General features: G+C 39.9%; 1 protein-coding gene across 9 annotated transcripts in view; it reads left to right on the top strand.

The window, feature by feature from the left end:
- Window positions 1-26,883, top strand: part of Ryr3 (ryanodine receptor 3) — a 586,052-nt gene that overhangs the window by 266,195 nt on the left and 292,974 nt on the right. For all 9 annotated transcript variants that reach the window (XR_003951556.1, XM_017316705.2, XM_017316711.2 and 6 more), the window contains 3 exons: window positions 2,047-2,121; window positions 4,216-4,372; window positions 24,235-24,408. Coding sequence is in view for 8 of the 9 variants with exons in the window: in XM_017316705.2 (XP_017172194.1) it covers window positions 2,047-2,121; window positions 4,216-4,372; window positions 24,235-24,408 (406 nt within the window). In the remaining variant the exon portion in view is untranslated. The remainder of the gene's footprint in view (window positions 1-2,046; window positions 2,122-4,215; window positions 4,373-24,234; window positions 24,409-26,883) is intronic.

Here is a 26,883-nt window from a genome sequence, read left to right as displayed (position 1 = left end):
GCAACTCGACTGTCCACCCACTCTGCTCCTGTTATTGCTGTCATTTAAGAGAACAGGAACAAGTTGTTTCAATCATGGTAACTTTCTGAGACTAAACAGATCAAGCTGCTAGAATTGTCTCAGTTAGGTATAATGGACATTTAAGAATACTTCAGAACTTGGGAGGAGAGGGTCTTCTGATGATGGCTCCAGGGCTGAATCGCATGAGACCCAAGGTGGGCCACTTCATCTCTACCTTTCTTTTAGCCTTTGCTGAAGGCAGAGATGTCCCAGTGAAAATCTCAATCAATCTGTATAAATAGCAAAGTCAGGAAAGTAACATTTCCATTTTTGGCCAGGTACAGAAATACCTAGGAGTTAAAGCTATAAAAGAACATAAAATTTTCTTTACTAAATATTTCTTAGCAGTATATAAATTTAAAATAAGACTTAGAAATGTCCTCTACAATCCCTCTTAAATGATGTAACCATGTTTAATATGATATTTGCATCTCTGTGCTCTTAATGTATTAGTCTATACATGTTATTGATAATCTATATTTTAAAAATTTAGGTAAATCTGTATCTCATAGTTCTTTATATATCTATGAACATTCGTTTTAAACTTTCTTCTTAAGATCACATTGAGTCTTTATATCCCATGATTTAACTACCCTTATTAGACCCGTTTTACAGGCAAGGGGGTTTGAACCACAGAGAACTGACAGATCTTTTCTAGTCCATAGCACTAACAGATCCCAAATGGGGATCTTTCCCTTTTATATGTATCTTTTGAACAATTCAGACTGCTTCAACATAAGGATCAGGTATCTATTTCCTCTTCATCACTATAGATGGGTTTGGGTTTTCTGTTTTAAATCTAAAATCTAGGTCCAAACTCTTCTGAAGATTTAAATAGTTCATTTCTGTTATATAGACAAACTATGACAGCAGTAGGATGTAAGGCTGGTGAATTCAAATGCAGTTAAATGATCAGTCTGGAAGTCTCAAGAACATGATACCCAATATCCTCCTCTGACCTTTTGGCATGCACAGTTATGCATAATCACACAGAAATGTACATATGCATGCACATGTCACGTGCAGTTAATCAATAAAGGTATAACAATTTAATTCATATAACTGGTGATCTAAGTAGGTTGGTTCCCATTGTACAGATTGAAAGACTGAGACTTTTTATAATAATTAGAAAAGCATCAATCGTACTGTACTACTCAAAACTCTGAGTTGTAAGAAAACAGGGGAGATGTGGGGAACATAGCAGGTCAAGTAGAGAGGGAAAACCTAATGACCATGGTGGAACTCAGCATTAGGCCCTGTAATAGGAGAGTAAGTATCACAAACTTCTGGTGAAATATGAATGGAGTATTGAGTTTGAGTACACTGGTTACCAAACATTGGTGTCTCAGTTTAGGCAAATCTTGATGATTTGAGGTGACAATGTGAGGGGAACTGAGTTACGTTGTACAATAACTCTGTGGACTATCTGTGAAATCGCTTCACAAATCTAAAACTAATCCAAAGCAAAAAGTGTTTACAAGCATATTAAAAGATAGTTCCTAAGATGGGAAGAAAGAACCAGGCAATAATGGAACCATGAAAACTATGGCAACTGAAGACACAACTTTGTTCCAGGCTTCCTAGGATAATGATGGGATTCACACTGTTCTGCATGTGACCTGAAAGTAAATGTCTATTTATAATAAATGGAAACTACAGTGAGAAGCCTAACCTAAAAGGCTCAGAGAATCCTTTGTCAGTAACATGGTACAAGACTAAGCCATTTGAACAATGTAGAAGTGGGGGACATTGTCCACCTCCCTTCTTTCCACTGTCCCTCTGGTGATCTGAGTGTCTGTTGAATGTGGAGTGTCCCCTCCCCTTAGGCAGCTTTTATTTATCCTAAGAGTAAGATAAAAACCACCATCCAATCCTCCCTTTGAGTTTGTTGTCTTGGGAGGCTTAGGTAGATGGTATGAGCCTCCTCTGCAAGGAATTGTCCTTCACTGGCAAGGAACTGGCACTGATCTCCAACTCTGCATACAGGAGGGTGTTCTATGAAGCTGGAGGAGCTGGGACCAGAGCCAGGTCTCTATGGAGAGTGGAACCCCTTCGGATAAGGTAACACATGGTCCAGATGGTGCCATTTGCAAGAATGGTTGGTTTTCCAGTATAGTTCACTCTCTTACATTTATCATTTGTCATGTCTTGAGATGAGCCCTCTAAAGCCCATGGTTGAGAGCTAAATTCTAAAATTTCTATGGCTTTGATTATAAGGAATCACACACACACACACACACACACACACACACACACACACACACACACATACTTTCTTACACCCAATTTTTCCAGGCTCTTCTTTTGAGTATAAGTTAGTTGTCCCCCACTCTTACAGAGCCTGGGTAATCAGAGGCTAGCTTTGCAATTACCACTAAACACCCGCAGAGTTTCCCCTCTCCCCTTGCTGCCACCACCATTATTTTATTAAACAAATCCCCTGGAAGCCTTCAATAGATGTCTTGGCTCCAATAAGAGCTATCTTTAAACAACAAAGATAGACAGGTAGTCATGATGGCAGCTAGTAAAATAAGATTCAAACCTCACATAGCTGTGAAGAAAACAACATTTGTCAGAATGTCTCAAACAGTAATGGACGTAGGTGGAATGAACAAAGGCTGATTTTTTTTTTCAACCATGAGCTTGAGTAACAGCTTTTAAAGCTTGAGTAACTCATCCTTTAAACTCCAAATACTAAAGACCCATCTGGTTAAGAGTGGATCCTTTTATTTGCTGAGAAGATGGGTAAGTTAGGTTAGAGCTAAACAGCTAGGATGAGAGGAAAGGAGAAAGTATTGCAACCTGCTTCTTTTCCATTTCCTCCCTAGCACCTAGGCCAGGGTTTCTTTTAAAAAATATTCAGGAAGAATTCTCTCTCATAAGAGTTGTATACCTCCAAAAATTGGTCCACTAGAGATAAAAAGAATATAATGGAACCACTCCTATGCCCCCATTTCCTCTCCTCTTTTGCTCATTTAAATAGTTTATTGAGAAACTTTTGAAGATGTTGATTTAGAGTATATTACTTTTGTATTGAACAACAAAAGTTATTATATGTGTGTGTGTGTGTGTGTGTATGTGTGTGTGTTATAAAAAAGAAATATTGATTTTTTTAAAATGAGATACCCACTTATTGACTAGTTCAAGACTTCTTGCTTAAATAATCTTTCAAATGTATATATATATATATATATATATATATATATATATATATATGTATATATGTATATATATGTGTGTGTGTATGTATATATATATATGTGTGTGTATAATATACATTTATATATATATGTATGTGTGTATATATGTGTGTGTAATATATATATATATATATATATATATATATATATATATATAGCATAGTTGTAGTTGTTAGTGCTTTACATCAGAAACCTATGCATAAGGGGTTTATTATCATGATTTTGACCCTCAGGTGTTTCTAAAAATTGAGAAGGTGAAAAATGATTGTAAAGTTTGACACATATATGTCATCTAACTTAAAGGATACATTTTGAGTTACCAGTCTCCTAATACTCACCATAACTTCTTTTGATTGCTAATCTTTTGGATACAGGCCATGTAAAGATGGGCATTTCACCTGGGATTCCTTAGCCCAATCCTGCAATCCTAATTGGTTCCTACAGGACTCATCTCCTTCAAATGGGGCAGTATATCTGCTTCCTATCTCATCCCTAACTCCTTGCCTCTCCCTAGCAGTCATAACCTACAACGGCCATAGAATGTTTTGTTTGTCTTCTCATTTCTCAAAAGGACAGGGCTCTTCCTGAGAAATGCTTGACTTCCAATAGCAAAACGGAAGGACTGCTTTTCCAAATACAAGTACTCCTAGAAGGAAGGCTTCCCATCATTTTGTGATAGATTGCATAAACATACATTGGTAGACTGAATGATGGGTTAAAACTTGGGACTTCTAGCCATAGTATGCCATTGCCCTTCCCTCAGGACCATGGCCCTTGCCTTTAAGAGGAGCCAAAGGAAAGCACTGTTCTGAACTGTAGACAGACAGGAAATGAATCCATTGACTGTTAACTATAACCCCAAGAAAGTGGATAAGGTTGGGACTTAAGGAAGAACAGCATAAATGTTGAACAGAACTGACTTCTATCTGTGCAATTTCTCGTGTGCTTTGGGCAGCTGGAGTGGCAGTAACATCAGGTGGGGCCAGGCCTTCCGACTCCGGCATCTTACCACAGGCCACTACTTGGCCTTGACAGAAGACCAAGGCCTTCTTCTACAAGACCGGGGAAAATCCGACACCAAATCCACAGCCTTCTCCTTCCGAGCATCAAAGGTAAGACACAACGGATGAACTCTGCTGTAGAAGGATGAGCCACCAGAGTCTTCCTGGTAGTCCTCTCTGACTGAGAAGAAAGGAGCTGAAACAGTGAAATGCCTCTGACAATCATGCTCTTCTCTCTTTTGAGAAAGGCCTCCTGAAAGAATATCATCCAGGAGGAAGGATCAGGTCTCTAATATGAGACTGGTAACTCTTAGAAAACAGAATCATCAGTGTAAACAACAATGCTCACAAGCTAAAGGAAACTATAATTGATTAGTATAGCCTATCTTGGTTTTTAACAACTTCTACTTTGGGTGCATTATTTTCCTATAAAACAATGAAGGCGTCAGGTTCAGACTATATTTATTTAAAGGAAGGAAGTTATTTCATTAAAGACTCAGATACAATTCTGAATATATTATTACCTTCAAGTCATGTGTAGTACAGAGTTACAAATACTTCCTCATCTTTTTCCCATTTCTTAGCTTTGACCTGTCCACTCAAATCTTCACCATGAGTGGCTCCTCAGGTAGGTATGTTAACTCCAAGTGGGAAAACTTGCCATTTGATATGCATATAAATAACTAACTTTTCAAATATCTAGGCTTGGGTTCTGCCTAGCTGAAAGCTGGATATGTCTGGAGTCAGGATTGCATGCTGAGTTAACTTCTGATGGACAGTTGGATGCACCGCCATTTATGATTGTTCTGAAAAGATCATCCAAGCATAACAAGGGCTCAGCACAGATGTATGCATAGCTATCAGGACGTCTGGTCCTCTGAGAAGACGGCCCACTCTCTCCTTTGGGAACTTCATCCCTAGTTTCATTCTTCTTTGCATTTTCCCAGAAATAGATTTTGATTTCTGTTCTCAAAATGATTTCAGTGAAGAGTTACTGATGGTTCTGTTTGTGCAGAGAGAGGTATGCGGTTGACAGGTGACTTTTCTGTGGGATATCTGTGATTCCTCCACCTCTTCATGGTTCTATGATCTGCTCTTTAAGACAGAGAAACACTTTGGCCTAAAGGTTTTATTTTTCACACAAAAATTAAGCCTTTTCTCACATCTGTATTTAAATCATCAAAAATAACCAAGCTTAGAGGTTGGAGAGATGGCCCCAGAGTTAAAAACACATACTGCTCTGCAGGGGCATGAGATTGGCACCCAGGACACACAATTTCACCTCCATGGGCATTTGCACTAAAATGTCCCATACCCACACACAGATGTGCACACATGCACATAAATAACATAAACCTTTAGAAATCATGAGTTTCATATGCATTTCTTACTAAACACACTTCAGATTGGTCTCCTCTGTGGAGGCACACTAGTTACCTGGATTCATCCACTGTGGTGGTGCACTGGCCCTGTGGCTTCATCCTGTCTTTCTGAGCATATATGTCTTTCCTTTTACCATCAGTCCTTTTTACTTAGGATTCCTTGCTTGAGGGTTTTACATATATATCAGTCTGGCTACCAGAAAGTGGTTTATGGTACTCCAACTTGCCAAAACAATACATTAAATAAACAGAAAATGTAAGAGTGGTACTTGGCAGAATCCCTTTCTCCCCTAAGATATGGGGTGTTGAATGAGACTCTGCAGATGGGGAGGGGAAAAGAAGATAGAGATTGAGAAGGGATGCATGGTGACTGATGACATATTAAATCCCTTGCTGAGAATGCCAGGTTGGCTCTTTCCTGTCTGAGCTTTCTGCCTCCTTTCCCCCACCCATCCTTCTGTGTGTGTGTGTGTGTGTGTGTGTGTGTGTGTGTGTGTGTGTGTGTACTTGACTAGAAAAATGACTACAAAGTTCTTGCTATTCCATTTACATAAAGGAATAAGCAACCTCCCATGTAGCTGGCAGGATCCTGCTCCCAAGGAACCCTTCCATTGAATTTCTTCTTTCTTAGCTTAGCAAAGGTCCACAATGTGCTATAGTTTCTGAGGGTAAGTTAGAGAGACCCAGAACACCATTAGAACCCTTATAACATGCCTCTCACTTGTACCACCTCTGGCCTCTGAATATATTTCATCTTCTCAAAGCCCATCATTTATCTCCCCAAGTCCCTCTCTCTCCATGTACAAGGAGGCTAACACCCGGAGTGTAAAAAGCCACTGTGGTTCTGTGGAACCCGGCAGCTTAACAGAACCAGATATAAATGCTGCCCTGTGCAATTGGCAGCCTGCGCACATTTTCTCTCAAGTCCCTATATTATAGGTTTTAAATAACTCTGAATTCATCTGTACTCAGCCCAGTTACCTTCATTTCCATTATAAAAGAACCAAAATTGAAATTACTTCAGCTCCATAGCAGGACACATATGGATATGTTCCCACAGGAAATTGGGGCTCCCTTTGAGATGTAGTGTGTGGGAGGAACATTTGGAATCTTAGACTGTGAATACACTCACACACACACACACACACACATACACACATACACACACACACACACACACACACACACACACACACACACACAAGGAAGATCATATGGAGAGCATTCAGCTCTGCCATACCCCATAGAAATAGCTGTAGGAGAAGAGCCCTGGAGGTGCCCTGGCTTTCCAGGACCTCCACATGGCCCCCAACTGGGAAGCTAGTTGCTATGATCTTTCCACCATACGCTTTGGTGAGCTTCTCCTCATTGGACAAAAGACACAGGGAATTGAATGTCTCTATCTCTCTACAGCACATGGGGATGGATTCATTAGTTCTTTCCTGTTATATATGTTAGTGAAGAGAGCAGACAGCATCTCAGGGTCTAGATGCTTCCAGAGGAGATTGGGATATGTCAGAAAAAGGTAGAGAGTAAGAGTTGTATTCTGTGAGACAGGAGTTGGGGAGAAGTTGGAGTGTTCACCTGGCCTTTTCTGTAATTGGACAGAATGGTAATCGAAAAAGAGGTTTCTGGGGGTAGTCCTGTTTGGGTTTCAGACACATGCTGTTAAAGGATATTGGTCTGGGCCTCTTTGACTTGTAACTATAAATTTCTCATCCTCTCATTTGAAATAAATTTGCATTAGTCTACAATAGCTATGACTACAGGAAGGAGCCATGGAACACTGTACCAGTACATAACACCCTTCCCAAGCTGCCTGCAAAGGATGGGAGGCAGGTAGATATCCTGGGATTTGTATATGTTGAGGGATTAAAGTGTGAACCTGGCCTGATGACACAGGAATATAATCCTTACTACTCAGAAGGTCGGGGCAGGAGGATAATACATTAAAGGCCTACCTTGGCTACAGAGTAAGTTGAAGACTAGCCTAATGAACTTAACATGACTATGTAATAAAAGATTTTAAAAAGGACTGTGGACAAAGTTCAGTAGTAGCACACTTGCCTAGCAAGTGTAAGGCGCTGGGTTCAATCCATAGTAGCACATAGAACATGAAAAACAGCTGGGGATAGACATGGTGGTGCATGCCTTTAAGTCTAGCACATGGGAGTTAGAGACCAGCCTTCTTTACATAATAAGTTGCAGAACAGCCAGGGCTATATAGAGACCCTGTCTAAACAAGCAAGCAAACAAGCAAACAAACAAACTAGGATGTGACTGAGTCTTCCTGAAAGATGACCACACCCAAGCACCAAATGTAGTTAGAGGTCTAAGTCTAGATCTGGTCAGCCTAACAGGTCTTTGAGTAAGCTGTGTGAAATAGGTAGAATAAAGAACAGAATATGGCCCTTCCAGTCCATGCCAGCACCGGGGTACCTTGGGCGTGGAATCTGAGAACACCTGCCAGGTCCCCACAGGACTCTCCACGGGATCTTAAGACCTCTGGTGAGTGGAACACAAATTCTGCCAGGAGGCAGGTTCAAACACCAGATATCTGGGCACATTCCCTGCAAGAGGAGTGCTTGCCTGCAGAGTGTACTCTGAGCACTGAAACTCAGGAGAGAGCTAGTCTCCCAGGTCTGCTGATAGAGGTTAACATAAACACCTTGTTAGAGGAATAAGCTCTAATCAGAGACAACTATAACAACTAACTCCAGAGATAACCAGATGGCGAAATGCAAATATAAAAATCTTACTAACAGAAACCAAGACCACTCACAATCATTAGAATGCAGCACTCCCACCCCACCCAGTCCTGGGCACCCCAACACACCCGAAAAGCTAGACCCGGATTTAAAAGCATATCTCATGATGATTGTAGAGGACATCAAGAAGGACTTTAATAACTCACTTAAAGAAATACAGAACACTGCTAAACAGGTAGAAGACCTTAAAGAGGAAACATAAAAATCCCTTAAAGAATTGTAGGAAAAGACAACCAAACAGGTGATGGAATTGAATAAAACCATCCAAGACCTAAAAAGGGAAGTAGACACAATAAAGAAAACCCAAAGTGAGACAACGCTGGAGATAGGAAAAAAATATGGAACCGTAGATGCGAGCATCAGCAACAGAATACAAGAGATGGAAGAGAGAATCTCAGGTGCAGAAGATTCCATAGAGAACATCGGCACAAAAATCAAAGAAAATACAAAAGCAAAAAGATCCTAACTCAAAACATGCAGGAAATCCAGGACACAATGAGAAGACCAAACCTATAGATAATAGGAACTGATGAAAATGAAGATTTTCAACTTAAAGGGCCAGCAAATATCTTCAACAAAATTATAGAAGAAAACTTCCCAAACCTAAAGAATGACATGCCCATGAACATACAAAAAGCCTACAGAACTCTAAATAGCCTGGACCAGAAAAGAAATTCCTCCTGACACATAATAATCAGAACAACAAATGCACTAAATAAAGATAGAATATTAAAAGCAGTAAGGGAGAAAGATCAAATAACATATAAAGGCAGACCTATCAGAATTACACCAGACTTTTCACCAGAGACTATGAAAGCCAGAAGAGCCTGGACAGATGTTATACAGACACTAAGAGAACACAAATGCCAGCCCAGGCTACTATACCCGGCCAAACTCTCAATCACCATAGATGGAGAAAGCAAAGTATTCCACGACAAAACCAAATTCACACATTATCTTTCCACGAATCCAGCCCTTAAAGGATAATAACAGAAAAGAAGCAATACAAGGACGGAAATCAGGCCCTAGAACAAGCAAGAAAGTAATCCCTCAACAAACCAAAAAGAAGACAGCCACAAGAACAGAATGCCAACTCTAACAACAAAAATAATAGGAAGCAACAATTTCTTTTCCTTAATATCTCTTAATATCAATGGACTCAATTCCCCCAATAAAAAGACATAGACTAACAGAATGGCTACACAAACAGGACCCAACATTCTGCTGCTTACAGAAAACCCGTTTCAGGGGGAAAGATGGACACTACCTCAAAGTGAAAGTCTGGAAAACAAATTTCCAAGCATATGGTCTGAAGAAACAAGCTGGAGTAGCTATTTTAATATAGAATAAAATCGGCTTCCAACCCAAAGTTATCAAAAAAGACAAGGAGGGACACTTCATACACATCAAAGGTAAGATCCTCCAAGAGGAACTCTCAATTCTGAATATCAGTGCTCCAAATGCAAGGGCAGCCACATTCAATAAAGAAACTTTAATAAAGCTCAAAGCACACATTGCACCTCACACAATTATAGTGGGAGACTTCAACACACCACTTTCATCAATGGACAGATCGTGGAAACAGAAATTAAACAGGATCACAGTGAAACTAACAGAAGTTATGAAACAAATGGAATTAACAGATATCTACAGAACATTTTATCCTAAAACAAAAGGATATTCCTTCTTCTCAGCACCTCATGGTACCTTCTCCAAAATTGACCATATAATTGGTCACAAAACAGGCCTCAACAGATACAAAAATATTGAAATTGTCCCATGCATCCTATCAGACCACTATGGACTAAGGCTGATCTTCAATAACAACATAAATAATGGAAAGCCAACGTTCACATGGAAAATGAACAAGACTCTTCTCAATGATACCTTGATCAAGGAAGGAATAAAGAAATTAAAGACTTTTTAGAGTTTAATGAAAATGAAGCCACAACAGACCCAAACTTATGGGACACAATGAAAGCATTTCTAAGAGGGAAACTCATAGCTGTGAGTGCCTCCAAAAAGAAACTAGAGAGAGCACACACTAGCAGCTTGACAACACATCTAAAAGCTCTAGAACAAAAGGAAGCAAATTCACCCAAGAGGAGTAGACTGCAGGAAATAATCAAACTCAGGGGCAAATTCAACCAAGTGGAAACAAGAAGAACTATTCAAAGAATCAACAGATAAAGGAGCTGGTTCTTTGAGAAAATCAACAAGATAAATAAACCTTTAGCCAGACTCACTAGAGGGCACAGGGACAGCATCCTAATTAACAAAATCAGAAATGAAAAGGGAGACATAACAACAGATTCTGAAGAAATCCAAAACACCATCAGAACCTTCTACAAAAGGCTATACTAAAAAAAACTGGAAAACCTGGACGAAATGGACAAATGTCTAGACAGATACCAGGTACCAAAGTTAAATTGGGATCAAGTTAACAATCTAAACAGTCCCATATTCCCTAAAGAAATAGAAGCAGTCATTAATAGTCTCCCAACCAAAAAAAGCCCAGGACCAGATGGGTTTAGTGCAGAGTTCTATCAGACCTTCAAAGAAGATCTAATTCCAGTTCTGCACAAACTGTTCCACAAAATAGAAGTAGAAGGTACTCTACCCAACTCATTCTATGAAGCCACAATTACTCTTATACCTAAACCACAGCAAGATCCAACAAAGATAGAGAACGTTAGACCAATTTTCCTTATGAATATCAATGCAAAATGCTAACTGAATCCAAGAACACATTAAAACAATCATCAGTCCTGACCATGTAGGTTTTATTCCAGGGATGCAGGGATGGTTTAATATATGGAAATCCATCAAAGTAATCCATTATATAAACAAACTCAAAGACAAAAACCACATGGTCATCTTGTTAGATGAGGAGAAAGCATTCGACAAAATCCAACACTCATTCATGATAAAAGTCTTGGAAAGATCAGGAATACAAGGCCCATACCTAAACATGATAAAAGCAAACTACAGCAAACCAGTAGCCAACATCAAAGTAAATGGTGAGAAGTTGGAAGCAATCCCACTAAAATCAGGGACTAGACAAGGCTGCCTACTTTCTCCCTACCTATTTAACATTGTACTTGAAGTCCTAGCCAGAGCAAATCGACAACAAAAGGAGATCAAGGGGATACAAATTAGAAAAGAAGAAGTCAAAATATCACTTTTTGCAGATGATATGATAGTATATATATATATATATATATATATATATATATATATATATGACCCTAAAAATTCCACCAGAGAACTCCTAAACCTGATAAACAGATTCAGTGAAGTAGCGGGATATAAAATTAACTCAAACAAGTCAATGGCCTTTCTCTACACAAAGAATAAACAGGCTGAGAAAGAAATTAGGGAAACAACACCCTTCTCAATAGTCACAAATAATATAAAATACCTTGGTGTGACTCTAAGGAAGTGAAAAATCTGTATGATAAGAAATTCAAGTCTCTGAAGAAAGAAATTAAAGAAGATCTCAGAAGATGGAAAGATCTCCCATGCTCATGGATTGGCAGGATCAACATTGTAAAAATGGCTATCTTGCCAAAGGCAATCTACAGATTCAATGCAATTCCCATCAAAATTCCAACTCCATTCTTCAACGAATTAGAAAGAGCAATCTGCAAATTCATCTGGAATAACAAAAAACCTAGGAGAGCAAAAACTCTTCTCAAGGATAAAAGAACCTCTGGTGGAATCACCATGCCTGACCTAAAGCTGTACTACAGAGCAATTGTGATAAAAACTGCATGGTACTGGTATAGCGACAGACAAGTCGACCAATGGAATAGAATTGAAGACCCAGAAATGAACCCACACACCTATGGTCACTTGATCTTCGACAAGGGTGCTAAAACCATCCAGTGGAAAAAAGACCGCATTTTCAAGAAATACTGCTGGCACAACTGGCAGTTATCATGTAGAAGAATGAGAATTGATCCATTCCTATCTCCTTGTACTAAGGTCAAATCTAAGTGGATCAAGGAACTCCACATAAAACCAGAGACACTGAAACTTATAGAGGAGAAAGTGGGGAAAAGCCTTGAAGATATGGGCACAGGGGAAAAATTCCTGAATAGAACAGCATGGATTGTGCTGTAAGATCGAGAATTGACAAATGGGACCTCATGAAACTGCAAAGCTTCTATAAGGCAAAAGACACCGTGAGTAAGACAAAAAGGCCACCAACAGATTGGGAAAGGATCTTTATCTATCCTAAATCAGATAGGGAACTAATATCCAATATATCTAAAGAACTCAAGAAGGTAGACTCCAGAAAATCAAATAACCCCATTAAAAAATGGGGCTCTGAGCTAAACAAAGAATTCTTACCTGAGGAATACCGAATGGCGGAGAAACACCTGAAAAAATGTTCAGCATCCTTAATCATCAGAGAAATGAAAATCAAAACAACCCTGAGATTCCACCTCACACCAGCTAGAATGCCTAAGATCAAAATTTCAGGTGACAGCAGATGCTGGTGAGGATGTGGAGAAAGAGGAACACTCCTCCACTGTCGGTGGGATTACAAGCTTGTACAACCACTCTGGAAATCTGTTTGGCGGTTCCTCAGAAAATTGGACATAGTACTACAGGAGGATCAAGCAATACCTCTCCTGGGCATATATCCAGAAGATGTTCCAACTAGTAAGAAAGACACATGCTCCACTATGTTCATAGCAGCCTTGTTTATAATAGCCAGAAGCTGGAAATAATCCAGATGCCCCTCAACAGAGGAATGGATACAAAAAAATGTGGTACATTTACACAATGGAGTACTACTCAGCTATTAAAAAGAATGAATTTATGAAATTCCTAGGCAAATGAATGGACCTGGAGGGCATCATCCTGAGTGAGGTAACCCAATCACAAAAGAACTCAAATGATATGTACTCACTGATAAGTGGATATTAGCCCAGAAACAGAATACCCAAGATATATGATACAATTTGCAAAACACATGAAACTCAAGAAGAATGAAGACCAAAGTGTGGACACTTTGCCCCTTCTTAGAATTGGGAACAAAACATCCATGGAAGGAGTTACAGAGACAAAGTTTGGAGCTGAGACAAAAGGGTGGACCATCTAGAGACTGCCATATCCAGGGATCCATCCCATAATCAGCCTCCAAACTCTGAATCCATTGCATACACTAGCAAGATTTTGCTGAAAGGACCCTGATATAGCTGTCTCTTGTGAGACTATGCCGGGGCCTAGCAAACACAGAAGTGGATGCTCACAGTCAGCTATTGGATGGATCACAGGGCCCCCAATGGAGGAGCTAGAGAAAGTACCCAAGGAGCTAAAGGGATCTGCAACCCTATAGGTGGAACAACATTATGAACTAACCAGTACCCCGGAGCTCTTGACTCTAGCTGCATATGTATCAAAAGATGGCCTAGTCTGCCATCACTGGAAAGAGAGGCCCATTGGACATGCAAACTTTATATGCCCCAGTACAGGGGAACACCAGGACCAAAACGTGGGAGTGGGTGGGTAGGGGAGTTGGAGGGGAGGGTATGGGGGACTTTTGGGATAACATTGGAAATGTAAATGAGGAAAATACCTAATAAAAAATAAAACAGAATATGTTCTTGAAATTGGCACCCACACCCCCCCTTCAACAAGATTATTCACATCAAAGTAGAGATTCTTATGTATGTTGCCTCCTCCAAAGTGCAGCACTCTAACATTGCTCTGAGAGTGGGATAGGTGACATCACAGCACTGTACCCTTGCCTGATTCTGAGCTTGACTCCCACCTGTTCTTAGAGAGGCCTGGAAAATAGTTCATAATCCATTCGGACCTCATTTGAAGTCTGTCATGAAGACTCCTTTAGATTTGATCTCTACCTACCCCTCCATTGTGTTTCCCACCACTTTCCTGTAATTCCTGTTAGATCCAACATACTGTATGTTTATCAGTCTTTGAACATGTTTTTCTCATAGCCAAACTTTTTCAGCATCATTCTTTGGTCTCTACACATCACCACAAGTGAGGTCATTCTTATACTTCTAGAAAGGTATCAGGTGCAGCTTATGAGAAAAAAAGGTTGTTTATGCTTCCAGTTGGCAGTCCCATTGATGGAGAACATACATAGCCCCTACTGCGATGTTTCTGTATTCCAGCATCTCAGTGGATACTGTGTGAAAAATACAGTTGGAAATGGCCAAGGACTATATAAATGTGTTCATAAGAGTCCACAGTGAAACCCATTTCTGTCTAACCTCCATCATCTTTGTAGCAGCATCTGTCTTCCTTGTGTAATCATTTTGCTATCATCTCGTCCCTGCACACACTCAGTGAGGGAGATTCATTTTATTTTGAACATCTAAGTCCAATTTCTATGAATTTGATTTCCCATCATTTTCCTCGGGCTTGACATTGCAAGGCCATTCCCTAAGGATTGTCAGATAATGTGATTTAATATTTACTCTGGCATGGCAAATGCTATTTAGATGTCATGCTTCAATGTCAGTTTACAGCACTGCATTCCTTTCAGGCAAGGTTGAATTAATAATATTAATGCAGGCTTTATTATGTGTAGCCATGTATTCTATGGCCTCTTTATACATTCTTTTAAGAACCAGTCTTGAAATGATGGAGATAGACTCTCACATTTTGCCTATTTGTATAGGGGTAGAGAACTATCACTGTTCCCACTTGGAGGAAATTTCTACTCAATAGCAATTTAGGAAACAACTATCAAGTAACTGTTATGTATTAAGTATTGCATTCTTGCTCCATGTTATGATAAATATTAATATTAACTGGGGGTTTCTACCCTGCCTTTGATCATTTAGTTTCTAGATAAAAGGCACAAAACCTTTATATTTGTAATAAATCAAAGGCAGTATTAGAGCTGGGCAGATATCAACCCTCTGTGGCTATTTTGTCTACTTCCCTGTAAAAAACCCTGAGTTCCATTTGGGCTACTCTTACTCCAACTAGCCAGCCCTCATGGCCATGGTTTTATGATCTCTCACCCAAGGCATCCTCCTCTCTCTTTCTCTCTCCTAGTGGTCTCTGCTTCAGAACCCAAGCCTGAGAACTAAAGCCCCACCTAAACTAAAGAGCGCCATCTCTTTGCCCAGCTACAGGATGTAGGCATCTTTATTGATCAGTCAGGGATAACTTGGGGGGCAAGGTTCCATAGCATCTCTTGGTACACATGAGGATCTCCTCATCCTTGGAGGCAACCAGACTGTGGGGCCAGTGTTTAGCATTACAATACATACCAGCAGACCAAACCTCAGCAGCTCCTCCTGCTTTTCATGTGCTCTCTAATTCATCAGCCTGCAAGCACCTCCAAACAAAGGGGTAGCTGGGCTCCTAGTTCATAGGTCGATGGACATAGTGGTGCTGAAGTTGGGTTTTATTAGTGACCCTGTTTCCTCTGACTGATTCTTCGTGAAGTCATTAGATGGAAAGGAGAAGGATGCAGGTGTTTTCAATCCATAGCTCAGGTGGCAGTGAATAGCTATGATTGTGGCTCAACACACACAAAAAAAGTGAACTTACTTAAAACATCACAAGGGTTTGGGTCTTTGTTTTATTTCATGACTGAATCGCCTGGTTCTCAAGGGTAGCCTTTGTAGATGACAACGCTCTGTTACCATGTCAGAAAGTTGGACACAGGTGGTAGAGCAAAGGAAGGAGAGAGGAGAAAACAAACAAATGATCTAAATATCTAGAGGTACCACCACATACTGGCCCAGTCACTTTAAATCTGAAAACTACAAAGGATTTAGACTTCTCTAATGGATGTTTTCCCAAGCCTTTGTTGTTCAAAGTGAACCAAATAGAGGCAACCAAGGAAAACCACAGGCTGTGAAGTGGGAGAAATCTGGATTTGAACCCTGATGCTGCCATTAGCTATTCAACTTTGATATATCTTTTGATAAAAATAGGGATAAAGAAGTACAGTTTGAAGGATTATTTTGAGAATTAAAGGAGACCAGGAAGGTGACCTCTGAAGCTGTATGTTTTAATCCATGAAGTGGAAGTTGGGTTGCTGACCTGAGGGTGGTGTTCCAAAGATGAAAAGAGAAATATGGGCTTTTTCTCAGGAAGTGTGCTTCCCTGCTGAGGCAGATGGACCCACTCCCTAACATGCTGTGACTAGCAGAAGGACAGCTTTGTCTTCCCACCCAACAGGGGTTTTGTCACCAGCCCCACTGCCCTCCAAGCTCTTTGCAGCATCCTACAGGCTATAACTGTTTGTAAGGCAATATTAAGATCTCTAATTCTAGATGAGGTGTTCATGAGAGGACTGTATTGGTATAGTGAACCCCAACCTGATTCCTCATAGTTTCTGGAGAAACAAGTAGACAGACAGAAGTGGGCTAACCATGACAGGTTTCCCTACAGGTTTCCCTCCGCACCTGTTAAAGACTTCCATTGTCCTCTCTCTATATGAAATATTTTAGATGCTTACAATGTATGTTCAAAAGATATTTTTTGCAACATTCATGGACACACATAGTTTGTGTTAAATTATAACACAGTCATTCTAATATGTGTGAATTAGAAGCTCTTTCAGACATCTACCTACATATTATTGCCATAACTTAGAGCGAACCCATCTCTAGTCATTCTCTAGTCATACTACCTTTCTCACTAATACTGAAATGATTACTCAAAGACGCAGGCTTTGCATTCGCTGTATCAGCTCTCCATAACACAGATGCCAGAAGATGCTAGAAGCACTGCACTAAACAGAACTGAATTAATTACTTTTGCAGATGATGATGATGATGTTGGTGATTGACTTTTACTGTGGGACTTATAATCCTGAAGGCTTCTGTTTAACTCCTAGAAGATAACACTATTGGTCTAAAGGCATCTTTTCCTGCAGAAAACCTTAACATTTGGATTTTTGAAAAGCATGGGCCTACAGGGTGGTATCTTTAGTCATTACTTTTTATCAACTTCTCTCCTTGCCTCATTTTTTCATCTTACCAGAACGCCACCCCCTTCCAGAGCTCTGCTGCTATAGCTTGACTATGGTCTCTAGAGGGTTCTTATATTAGAATTATATCCCTATATTGGAGAATTAAGAGGATTAAAAACTTGGAGAGATAGCTCAGCAGTGAAGGGCTCTTACTGCTCCTACTGAAGAGTCAGGTTCCATTCCCAACACCCTCAAAGTAGCTCATAACCAACTTTAACTCCAATTCTGGGGGTTGGGGGGATCTGATATCCTCCTTAGGCTTCTGAAAGTTCTGCACACTCATACAGTATACCTAGATAAGTACGGGTAAAATGCTCATATACACAAAATAAAAATGAAAAGACATCTTTAAATATAAAAATAAACAGCTTCACTAGACTGTTTAGTAATGAGGTGTTTGAAGTTGGTTGGGATTGAAAAATGTCACCAGGATAGATATTGTGGATATTAGTGGCTTTATAAGAAAAGTGACAAAGACCAGCCCAATCTCCAGTTGTCCTTCGAAGGCATATCATGCTACCTGTTTGTTACTGATTCTGGTGTGTAACTTCTAAAGTTAGTATAAACTCAAAGCTGCTTTTCTCATAAAGTAAGAATATTATTTCAACTGAAAGAAAGATGAAATTTCAAGACCTGTAAGTCATATAAAGTACTCAGAAATTGCTGGTTGTCTGTTAGCCTAGAGGCTGCCTGGGGCTGAGAATAAAGAAAAACAAACCGTGGTATGCCCCGTAGTTAAAACATTCCTGGGAACATCTTGACCATAAGATAAAGGGGAATGTGAAGACATAACAGGGCTATCTAAACTGAGTCAACAACTCACAGAATTCTGACACCCTGAACATACATGTAATTTTTCTGCTGATGTTTGAATAAGCCAGTAGTGTGTCACTATGCTGAATTCCACACCCCTAAGCCCCTTACCCCATAAAAAGCCCTAGCTTTCGAGCCTCGTGGCCAACATCTGTTATCTCCTGTGTGGGATGCATGTCGGTCCAGAGCCTGGAGCTCCGTCATTAAACGACCTCATGTAATTACATCAAGATGGTCCTTCGTGATTTTTTTGGGTGCACTCCGAATCGGGAGTTGAGTGGGGGTTTCCCCACTAGGTTCTATCACAACCATTTCTTTATATTGAATAGCTTTTGAATAGCTAAGTCATTGATGCAATTAATTACTTATCTATGCTAATAATAGAAAAGCCATTCGAATAAAATCTGTTAAAATGGATATTGGGGATTATACCTGGTTTAGATTCTGTTTTGCTTTCAAGCTATGTGGCTTTGAGTAAGCTGTTGAATTAATACAGGCCTCAGTTTACCCTGAATAAAGCAAGTTGGTAAAAGCAGTATGGCTTTTGGAAGGGTTAGAGAAAATATTTGTAGAGATATATTACTCATGTTACTTTGCAAACACAGCACTTTGAGTGTTGGTATTGTCATTGTAGGGGACTTAGCAAAATACCTGTGCGGTAACAGGCACTGAGCAGATATTATTCTAGAGAATAGCAACTTGATCATCTAAGCCAAATGCTAATGTGTCAGTTGGGGTGTGCTCATGAGCACCTCCTTCATAGTTGTCAATGTAGAAAATAATGTTGATTGTCTTTCAACACTCATCAGGACAAGTAACCTATTTCTTCTTGGAATCAACAATGACAGGCAATGATCATATCAATATACAGATATGCAAATCGAATATCTGACAAACAATAAAACAAATTGTTTGTAATATATCTCAAGCAGAACACCACACTGAATGCAAAAGCAACTTCCAGTTCTCTTTGAGAAAGCCTTTGTTTCCCAGGGGAAGTAGCTCCTATGCTAACAAAGGTCTCTCCCATGCATTCAAATGTAGATTTTCTCCTTAGCAGAAATGGTAAAGCTGTGGTCTAGAAAGTGATTGGCTTTGAAACTACACTTTGTTAGTTACAGTTCTGAAAACTGGGGGATATGACAAACCACACATGGTTAGGTCAGAAAGTGCCTGTGAGAAAACAGAGCAAAGGAGATGGCTTAGTTAAGGTTTCTGTTGGCTTTGAGAAATACCATGTCAAAAAGCTATTTAGGGAGAAAAGAGTTTGCCTCACCTTGCAGTCCCATCATCTATGGAAGGCAGGGCACGAACTCAAGGAAGGAACCTGGAGACAATAGTTGAAGCAGAGCACGTGGAGGAGCACTTCTTATTGGCTTCCTCTTTATGGCTTGCTCAACCTGCTCTCTTACCACACCAGGAGCACCTTCCCATGTTAGCACTCATAGTTAGGTGGGCCCTCCCTTCTTCAACCATTAATTTTTAAAAATGCCCCAAAAGCCAACCTGGTGGAGACATTGTCTCAATTGATGTTCCCTCTTCCCAGATGACTGTATTTTTTGTCAGTTAGACATAAAAATAGCCAGCACAGGGCGATGGGAGAAAGAATCTTTTTGTGGTCTCCACAGAAAGGGATTGGATGGCAAGGATAAACAGGTTTCAAGTGGATGAATGTAAATAGCTTCAGCGGGTTTTAAAACACAAGACTCATAACAGGATTGCATTTGACCCTGGTGGCTAGGACAAGGGAATGGTAGCCTAGAGTATGTGGACTCTATAAAGGGTTGGATTGGTTTCTTGCCTCTGGATTATTGGCTTGCATGTGAAAGGGATTTCTCTAGGCCAGCCTTCTGCTGTTTATAGGAGTCAGCTGGTCCTAAGTAAGACAGGCCCTATAGGGAGCATGAGACCATGAGATTAGAGAACCCAGAGGTGTCTCCTGGCCCTGGGTGTGGGTGTTTGCTGTTCTGTGTTCTTTCTGTGCTGGTTAGTCTCATGTTATCAGAAGAAAGACTAGAGGGAAGTTCTGGAATAAAGAGTTCTTTAATCCTAGCATTGGAAAGCCAGGACATTCATCACAGCACCACTACCCATGAGGAGGCCTGAGCGGGGGGTTGCAGGGGGGAGGGAAGATTTGGAGGATAACATGTTACTTTTACTGGGCAAAGAAAGACAGTTGCTAATTGGAGTAATTTCTGAATGCTTTAAGCTGTAGAGGTGTCCCTAGCTACCTGGTAGCTGACTTCGGGATAATAAAGCAAAGAGAGATTACCTCCTAAGGTGTACGGGTCCTTATAGAGGAGATCTGTTTCTAGATGGTTCAGTGTGCATGTAGCAAGTATGCCTTGGAGCCTTTTGTTATGTGTAAGAACTCCAGGTCTCTCCTTACTTGGATAACTTTCCAAGGTGTCAAATATAAAATTAAGAAGAAAATGTTAAGATACAAATGTTACCATTGAAAAACTGCAGAGTGATCAGGTGATTCAAGTGATAATGTCAATAAAATCCCAAAGAAAAGGAGCATTCAGTACGTCAGGATGAGTTCCCAGAGCTGTGGGTATCCCTGGGTTGGATCCCCAAAACTGAAAATGGACAAGCCATTGCTCATAAACCAGTTTTGTTAAGGCTTATGTTACATAAGAAATGGATTATATTCTCTTAGAACTTGGGAATAGACAGAAGGCAATTAGGGTAGCCCTGTCATTTCTAGCAGAGGTTGATTGCATCTGAAGCCATGTCATTCCTCCATAATTTGTCAGTGCTGTAAATTGCTGGGTGGGTTGAGAAGGTTTCATGTTTGCTGACATAGTCCGATATCTGGATTTTCTTGTTGTTATTCTTCTTCTAAAAGAGAAGCAACCACCACAGTGACTACCAGAGAACTTTGGAAGGTGAGGTTGTTTTGTAAAAGCAAGGCCACAGACACTCCACAGAGAATGATGGCTTGTTTGTTTCAGGGACTGGAGGAAATGGATCCTTCTATTTTATTTTGGAAAAGCCATATTTAATTAAACAAAAAATGAGAAAATAAATTGCTAGCTGATGATATGGATTATTTTACCAGGAGGTTTTAGACATCAGTGTGAGTTCCATATTTAACATCTGTCTTTGAATTGTTTCTGTTTTAGTGTATTGACTATAGTTAGAGAATAGGCAACAAATAAAAATTTTGATATATTATATGTCCTGTTACTGGCTGGAACATTTATAGGACTATGAATATTTCTATGATGAAATCAAAAGTACATTGTTTTATAGGATGAATGCATTCTTGCCTATATAGAAAGCCCTGATATATCAAAATCTGTTTTCCTATCTGTGTATGTTACAAAATCAGAAATTTATTTCTTTTGAATGTGTTCATTTTGAGAAATAAGGTATTTTTTAACATCCAGTCAATGTCTCAGCACACATTTAAAATAAAGAATTTTCTTATGAAATATTAATACTACTCAAATTAATATATTACATGTGCATAAAGTAGCTGATTTTCATTTTATGAAAGTCTGAAGGAAAAGAAGTAAGAGCTGAAGTGGAATATAAATACATATGAAGAAAAGAAGAAGTCACACAGCCTTACACACATGGGAATGGAGAAACCACACAGCCTTACATACATGGGAATGGAGAAACCACACAGCTTTACATGTACCTCACACTATGGTCCATAAGTCACCTGGGTCCTGAGCTCGCTACTAAGAATTTACAATCAATTGCCCTGATTCTTTTCATAGACGTGTTATAAGATGCTGACACAAGCTATCCTCACAGGGGAACTGGCATCTGAAGGAGGAATTGAAGGCTGAGTCACATTTAGACTGATGGAAGAAACACAGATGCAGGAGATGGAGAGTTTTAGTTTTTAAGGTTTTTCTCTGAAATGTTCAAACATATACAATGTATGCTGACCATATCCTACCTCCTCCCCATGTCCTTTCCTCCCCATCTCCTACTTCATTCATGAGTCCACCCCTAACATATCTTTTCTAACTTCCTGTCCTCGTTTTCAATTTTTATTTGTTTATTTACATAGAGGTAGAGTTTTTATTTCATTATATTTTATTGGAAAAATATCTTTCCACAAATATATTCTGATTAAGGTTTCCCCTTCCCTAACTCCTCCCCGTTGCTGACCTCTTGGCTGCATTTTGACATTACTACTTGGGTGACCTTGAGCAAATTATTTCCTTCATTTGTTTCATCTGTAGAACTAGGACAATATTTGTAGCTCCATCTGGAGCTTTGCTATAAGAGTGATTGCCTGAACCTGTAAAGTACTTAACACAGTGCTGGGCATGGGAAGGACTCAGTACACATGAGGCCCATCATTACAAAGAAGAGGACTGCTGTTGTAATCACAGGGAATAGCATGTCACATGTTTTCATTCTGCAAAAAATTCAAAGTGCTACCTAATTAATAGCATTTACAACTGAGCAATTCAATGTAAGGCAGCAAAAAGAAGTGGAAATAGACTATGGCCACATAGAGTAAAACCAGAGAGGCCTTAACTGATGAGGAAAGGAACAAAGGTACTGTGCATCTATTCATGTGGCAGGCACATGAAGTTGTCACAGGATGCCTACCTAGGTCATATGACCTGACCTGTTTCCATAACAGAGAACAGGTAGGGAAACAGAGGACACTGAAGAATGGAACCTACTGTGACCACAGCTAAGGTGGCCCAGTGTCAGCTTCCCTTCACTTTGAGCACAGACCTGAGAAGGATAGAGGAAGGAAAGGCTGATTTGGACTCACCATTTCAGAGCTTTCAGATTCCTAGTTGGAGTCTATGGACCCTCACTGGCCAACAACTGTAAAAGAGGGAGCTCGTTCCTGGCACTGGGCTTTTTATTTGTTAGCTGGTGTCTAGTAAGGACATTGTCACCCTACTTATATATTCTCATTCTCTCTCTCTCTTTTTCTCTCTCCTCTCTCTTTCTCTCTCTCTCCTTTCTCTTTCTCTCCTCTGTCTCCCCGTCTCTCTCTCTCTCTCTTTGTATGTGTGTGTGTTTCTCTTCCTCCTTCCCCATCCCCATGTGTGTGTGTGTGTGTGTGTGTGTGTGTGTGTGGTGTGTATATGCATGTGCATGTGTGTTTATGTGTGTATGAACTGCTTACATAATAGAAGATTTCCATATGACTTTTTCAAAAGGTCTTTAGTCTTATTTCTCCCCCCTCATATTCTCTACTGCCCTCCCATCCCTAACTCCAACTTAACCCTTCCTCCACTATTCTCCTTTAACTCTTAAAATCACTGAATTCTATCTCTGTTCCCTTTAAAGTGTCCCCCCATGCCCCTCACTAATATTTTGACCTCTATATGTATTCAAAATGAAATAAACATATCAGAAGCTTCAAAACTCACACCCACACCTGAGAGATTTGTCTTTCTGGATCCAGGTAATTTCATGCAGAATGATTGTTTCCAGCTCCACCCATTGACCTGTAAACTTCATAATTTTATTTTTTAACAGCTTAATAATACTCCATTGTGTAAAAATACCACTTTTTCATTATTCACTCATTGGTTTACAGACACTTAGATTGTTTCCATTTCCTGGCTGTTATGAAATTTATGTTAACAGGTGGTGTTTTAAGCTCCTAAATTGTGGCATTTGTGGTAAATAAGCATTTAAATTATGGAAGATATCAATTACTGAAAATGAGTTGACTGACCACTTAAAAGTCACTTGCTAACATTATCTCTGTTAGGGTGAGGGAAGTAGACATCTAAGAGAGAAGCATATAAAATCAGACTAGAATGAGGAACCTACCAACTGCTTCATTTTCCATCGTCTTGCAGATCCCTGAAGTATCCAAAGCTTCAATGCATTGGTTTTACAATTAACAACAGATAAGAGAAGTCAGAGATGTTCTGAAATCCTAGCTAGCTTGGAGACATGATTATTTGGATAATAGCTTTTTGTCTTACAGACTCTGCACAAGTGATTTGTTTTCTACATTGAGTAGCTCTGTAATCAGGCATACCTACATTTGTCTGTTTGTTGTTTCTCTATTTTTGTGTGGAATAGGAAATCAAGGAGAAATTAGATTCCAGTCACAAAAGAGATATGGAAGGCATGGGAGTTCCAGAAATCAAGTACGGGGATTCTGTCTGCTTTGTTCAGCATGTAGCCAGTGGCCTTTGGGTCACCTACAAAGCACAAGATGCCAAAACTTCCCGCCTGGGACCTCTGAAAAGAAAGGTAAAGGGTCTAATGGTTATACAGGGTTTACTTACATTTTTATTTTTTATTTTTTACACGGAGTGGGAAACAGTTAGACAGGAGTGACTCTGGGGACCAGGTGGGCATGATTATGTTTTACCCTTTAAAGAGTGGCTCTGTGACAGATTATACATTGTTTCCCTAGTGAATTAGGCTAATTTGATCACTGTAACCCTATTTTCAATTTTTTTAACCTATACTTTACACGACAATTCTGCGTGAAAGAGCCAGAGCTTGTTGGATTCACTCTGAAACTCGGTCTCAATGACTCTTAATAGTTCCACTATTTTGGAATTATCCACATCATTGCTCGCTTCATTTAAGTGGATAATGGAGTTATTATGCTATTTTCATAAGATAGAGACTGACTAGAGTCTCTATGGAGAGAATACAGTTTGCATAACAATGAGGCTACCGACACTGATGTGCAGAGAGTTGGGAGTTGATGCTCTATCCACAGACATGTGTCCAGACTCAAATAGTTCACCATAGCATGCCATAGCAGGAAGCTAGCTTGGAAACTTGTAGCATCTTTTCATTACAAAGTCAATTGCCATAATAGTAATTCTTCTTTATAGGAACCAGAGGGTAGATGCCAAAGGGATGATTTTCTTGGAAAAATTCTTTCAAAATACAGGTTTGGATAGTCAAAGAGACCTAGAATACTGTTATAGGGAGTACTGTGAACAATAGTCCTGCCATATTGACCTAAAGCAATAATGACAGTGTCTCTGAATGCTAGTTATTATAGGATATTGGTATCATACTATGTGGTAATAGGAAGGTTTTACCAAGCAAGATCCTGTGAATATGAGTTCTGCTGGTCAGATCAGAATGTGTGGCCATGAAAGCAAACACACTTAGATCCTTGTGTTGTTGCCTGCATACAGTTGCTGCTCTGTAGACTAGAGAAAGAGGTCTTAGGTCAGCTCCACTATGGTGGAGATGGAGTATAGACACAGGGTCAGCCAGTATTTATAGGATTTCTACCATCAAGATTCCCAAATAGAGTCAGCTATAGAGACAGCTTGAAATTCTACATGCAGTTTCTAATAGGGCCTGAGCTGTTCATGTGTGGGCTAGGTGGGCAAGACAGAAAACAGCTGTGATGGAAAAGAGTAAAGCCAAGACACAGACAGTAGGACAGTCCACAGGAGAAAGTCCTGGCAATCGCTGCCTCCCACATTGGTATGGCCCTGAAAATATAGTATGCTTTCAGTTGAGTCCTCATGAGGCCACAGTCTAAGACAGAGAGCTTTACTCTGAGAATAAGAGAAAACTGCACATATCGGCCCATCCCATCCTCTGCCAGCCTGTCCCAGTCCTCTGTAGTGTACTGTGCTGCTTGGCAGGCTGTATGGTTTTGCACACTTACCACAGCCATGATAACGCAGGAATAGAATTTCTGAGTTTGAAGCTGCACTTCTAGATGGAAGGGATTCTGTCTACAGGGAATGTTGGACTACATTGTTGATCTAGTGTGTCTTTTCCTGCTCAAAGACTCATCTAACTGCTAGAACATGTATGTGACTTTGGGAGAGACATCATCTTCTAATACTAATAATATACTAATACTTAGCCATTGACAGGCAAAGCATGCTATATTTCATAAGAACAGGTTAAATTTTCTCTGGAAAATGTCCAGATCTGTATGAAGTTAATAAAACCTAGGACAACCACATGAAGAAATTGACAAACAGTAGCTCATGTTAAAAGGAATGGTCCTCTTGCAGCTCTCAGGGACTGAGCCACCAAGCAAAGAACATACACAGGCTAGACCTAGGCCTCCCCACACATGTAGCAGATGTGCAGTTTAGTTTTCGTGTGAGTGCCAAACAACTAGAACAGGAGCTATCCCAAAAGCTGTTGCTTATCTGTTGGATATGTTCATTTGGCTGGGCTGCCTTGTCTGGCATTAGTGGGAGGGGAAGTACCTAGCCCCGTAGAGACTTGATGTGCCAGTATGGGAGAGACCAGAGGGACCCTCACCCTCTCAGAGAAGAAATAGAGTGAGGAGGGGAGAGGGATTGTGGGAGGGGGTGACCAGGAAGTGGGTAGTGTGCAGGATGTAAAGTGAATAAACAAAATAATAAAAAGGATATTTTATCATTATTTACATATGAGTGAGTTCTTTAACTCTCTGCTCCCAGTTCACTGTTTGCAAATGTGTGTTTATCTTGGAGGGCTGTTTGGGGATTTAGGTGATTTACATATAAATTAAAATGACTCCTAGAAAGGAAAAGGTGGTCAAGAACTGTTTATTATATGGGCAATAATTACTGATCTTTGGCCAGTTGTGTAGAAGCTACGCGGACTTACTATCACTAAGGACACCATGGTACATCTGATGGAAAGCTAGCAGCTTTTAGAGCTTGTTAGCTTTTTCCTCATTATTTACATATGATAAAATATACATGGAAATATCCTTCTGTATGATTTTGTTAGTAAAAGTAC

This window comes from Mus musculus, chromosome 2 (assembly GCF_000001635.26).
Source record: "Mus musculus strain C57BL/6J chromosome 2, GRCm38.p6 C57BL/6J".
NCBI classification, from domain to species: Eukaryota; Metazoa; Chordata; class Mammalia; order Rodentia; family Muridae; genus Mus; species Mus musculus.
This window is presented reverse-complemented; position numbering and strand designations above follow the sequence as displayed.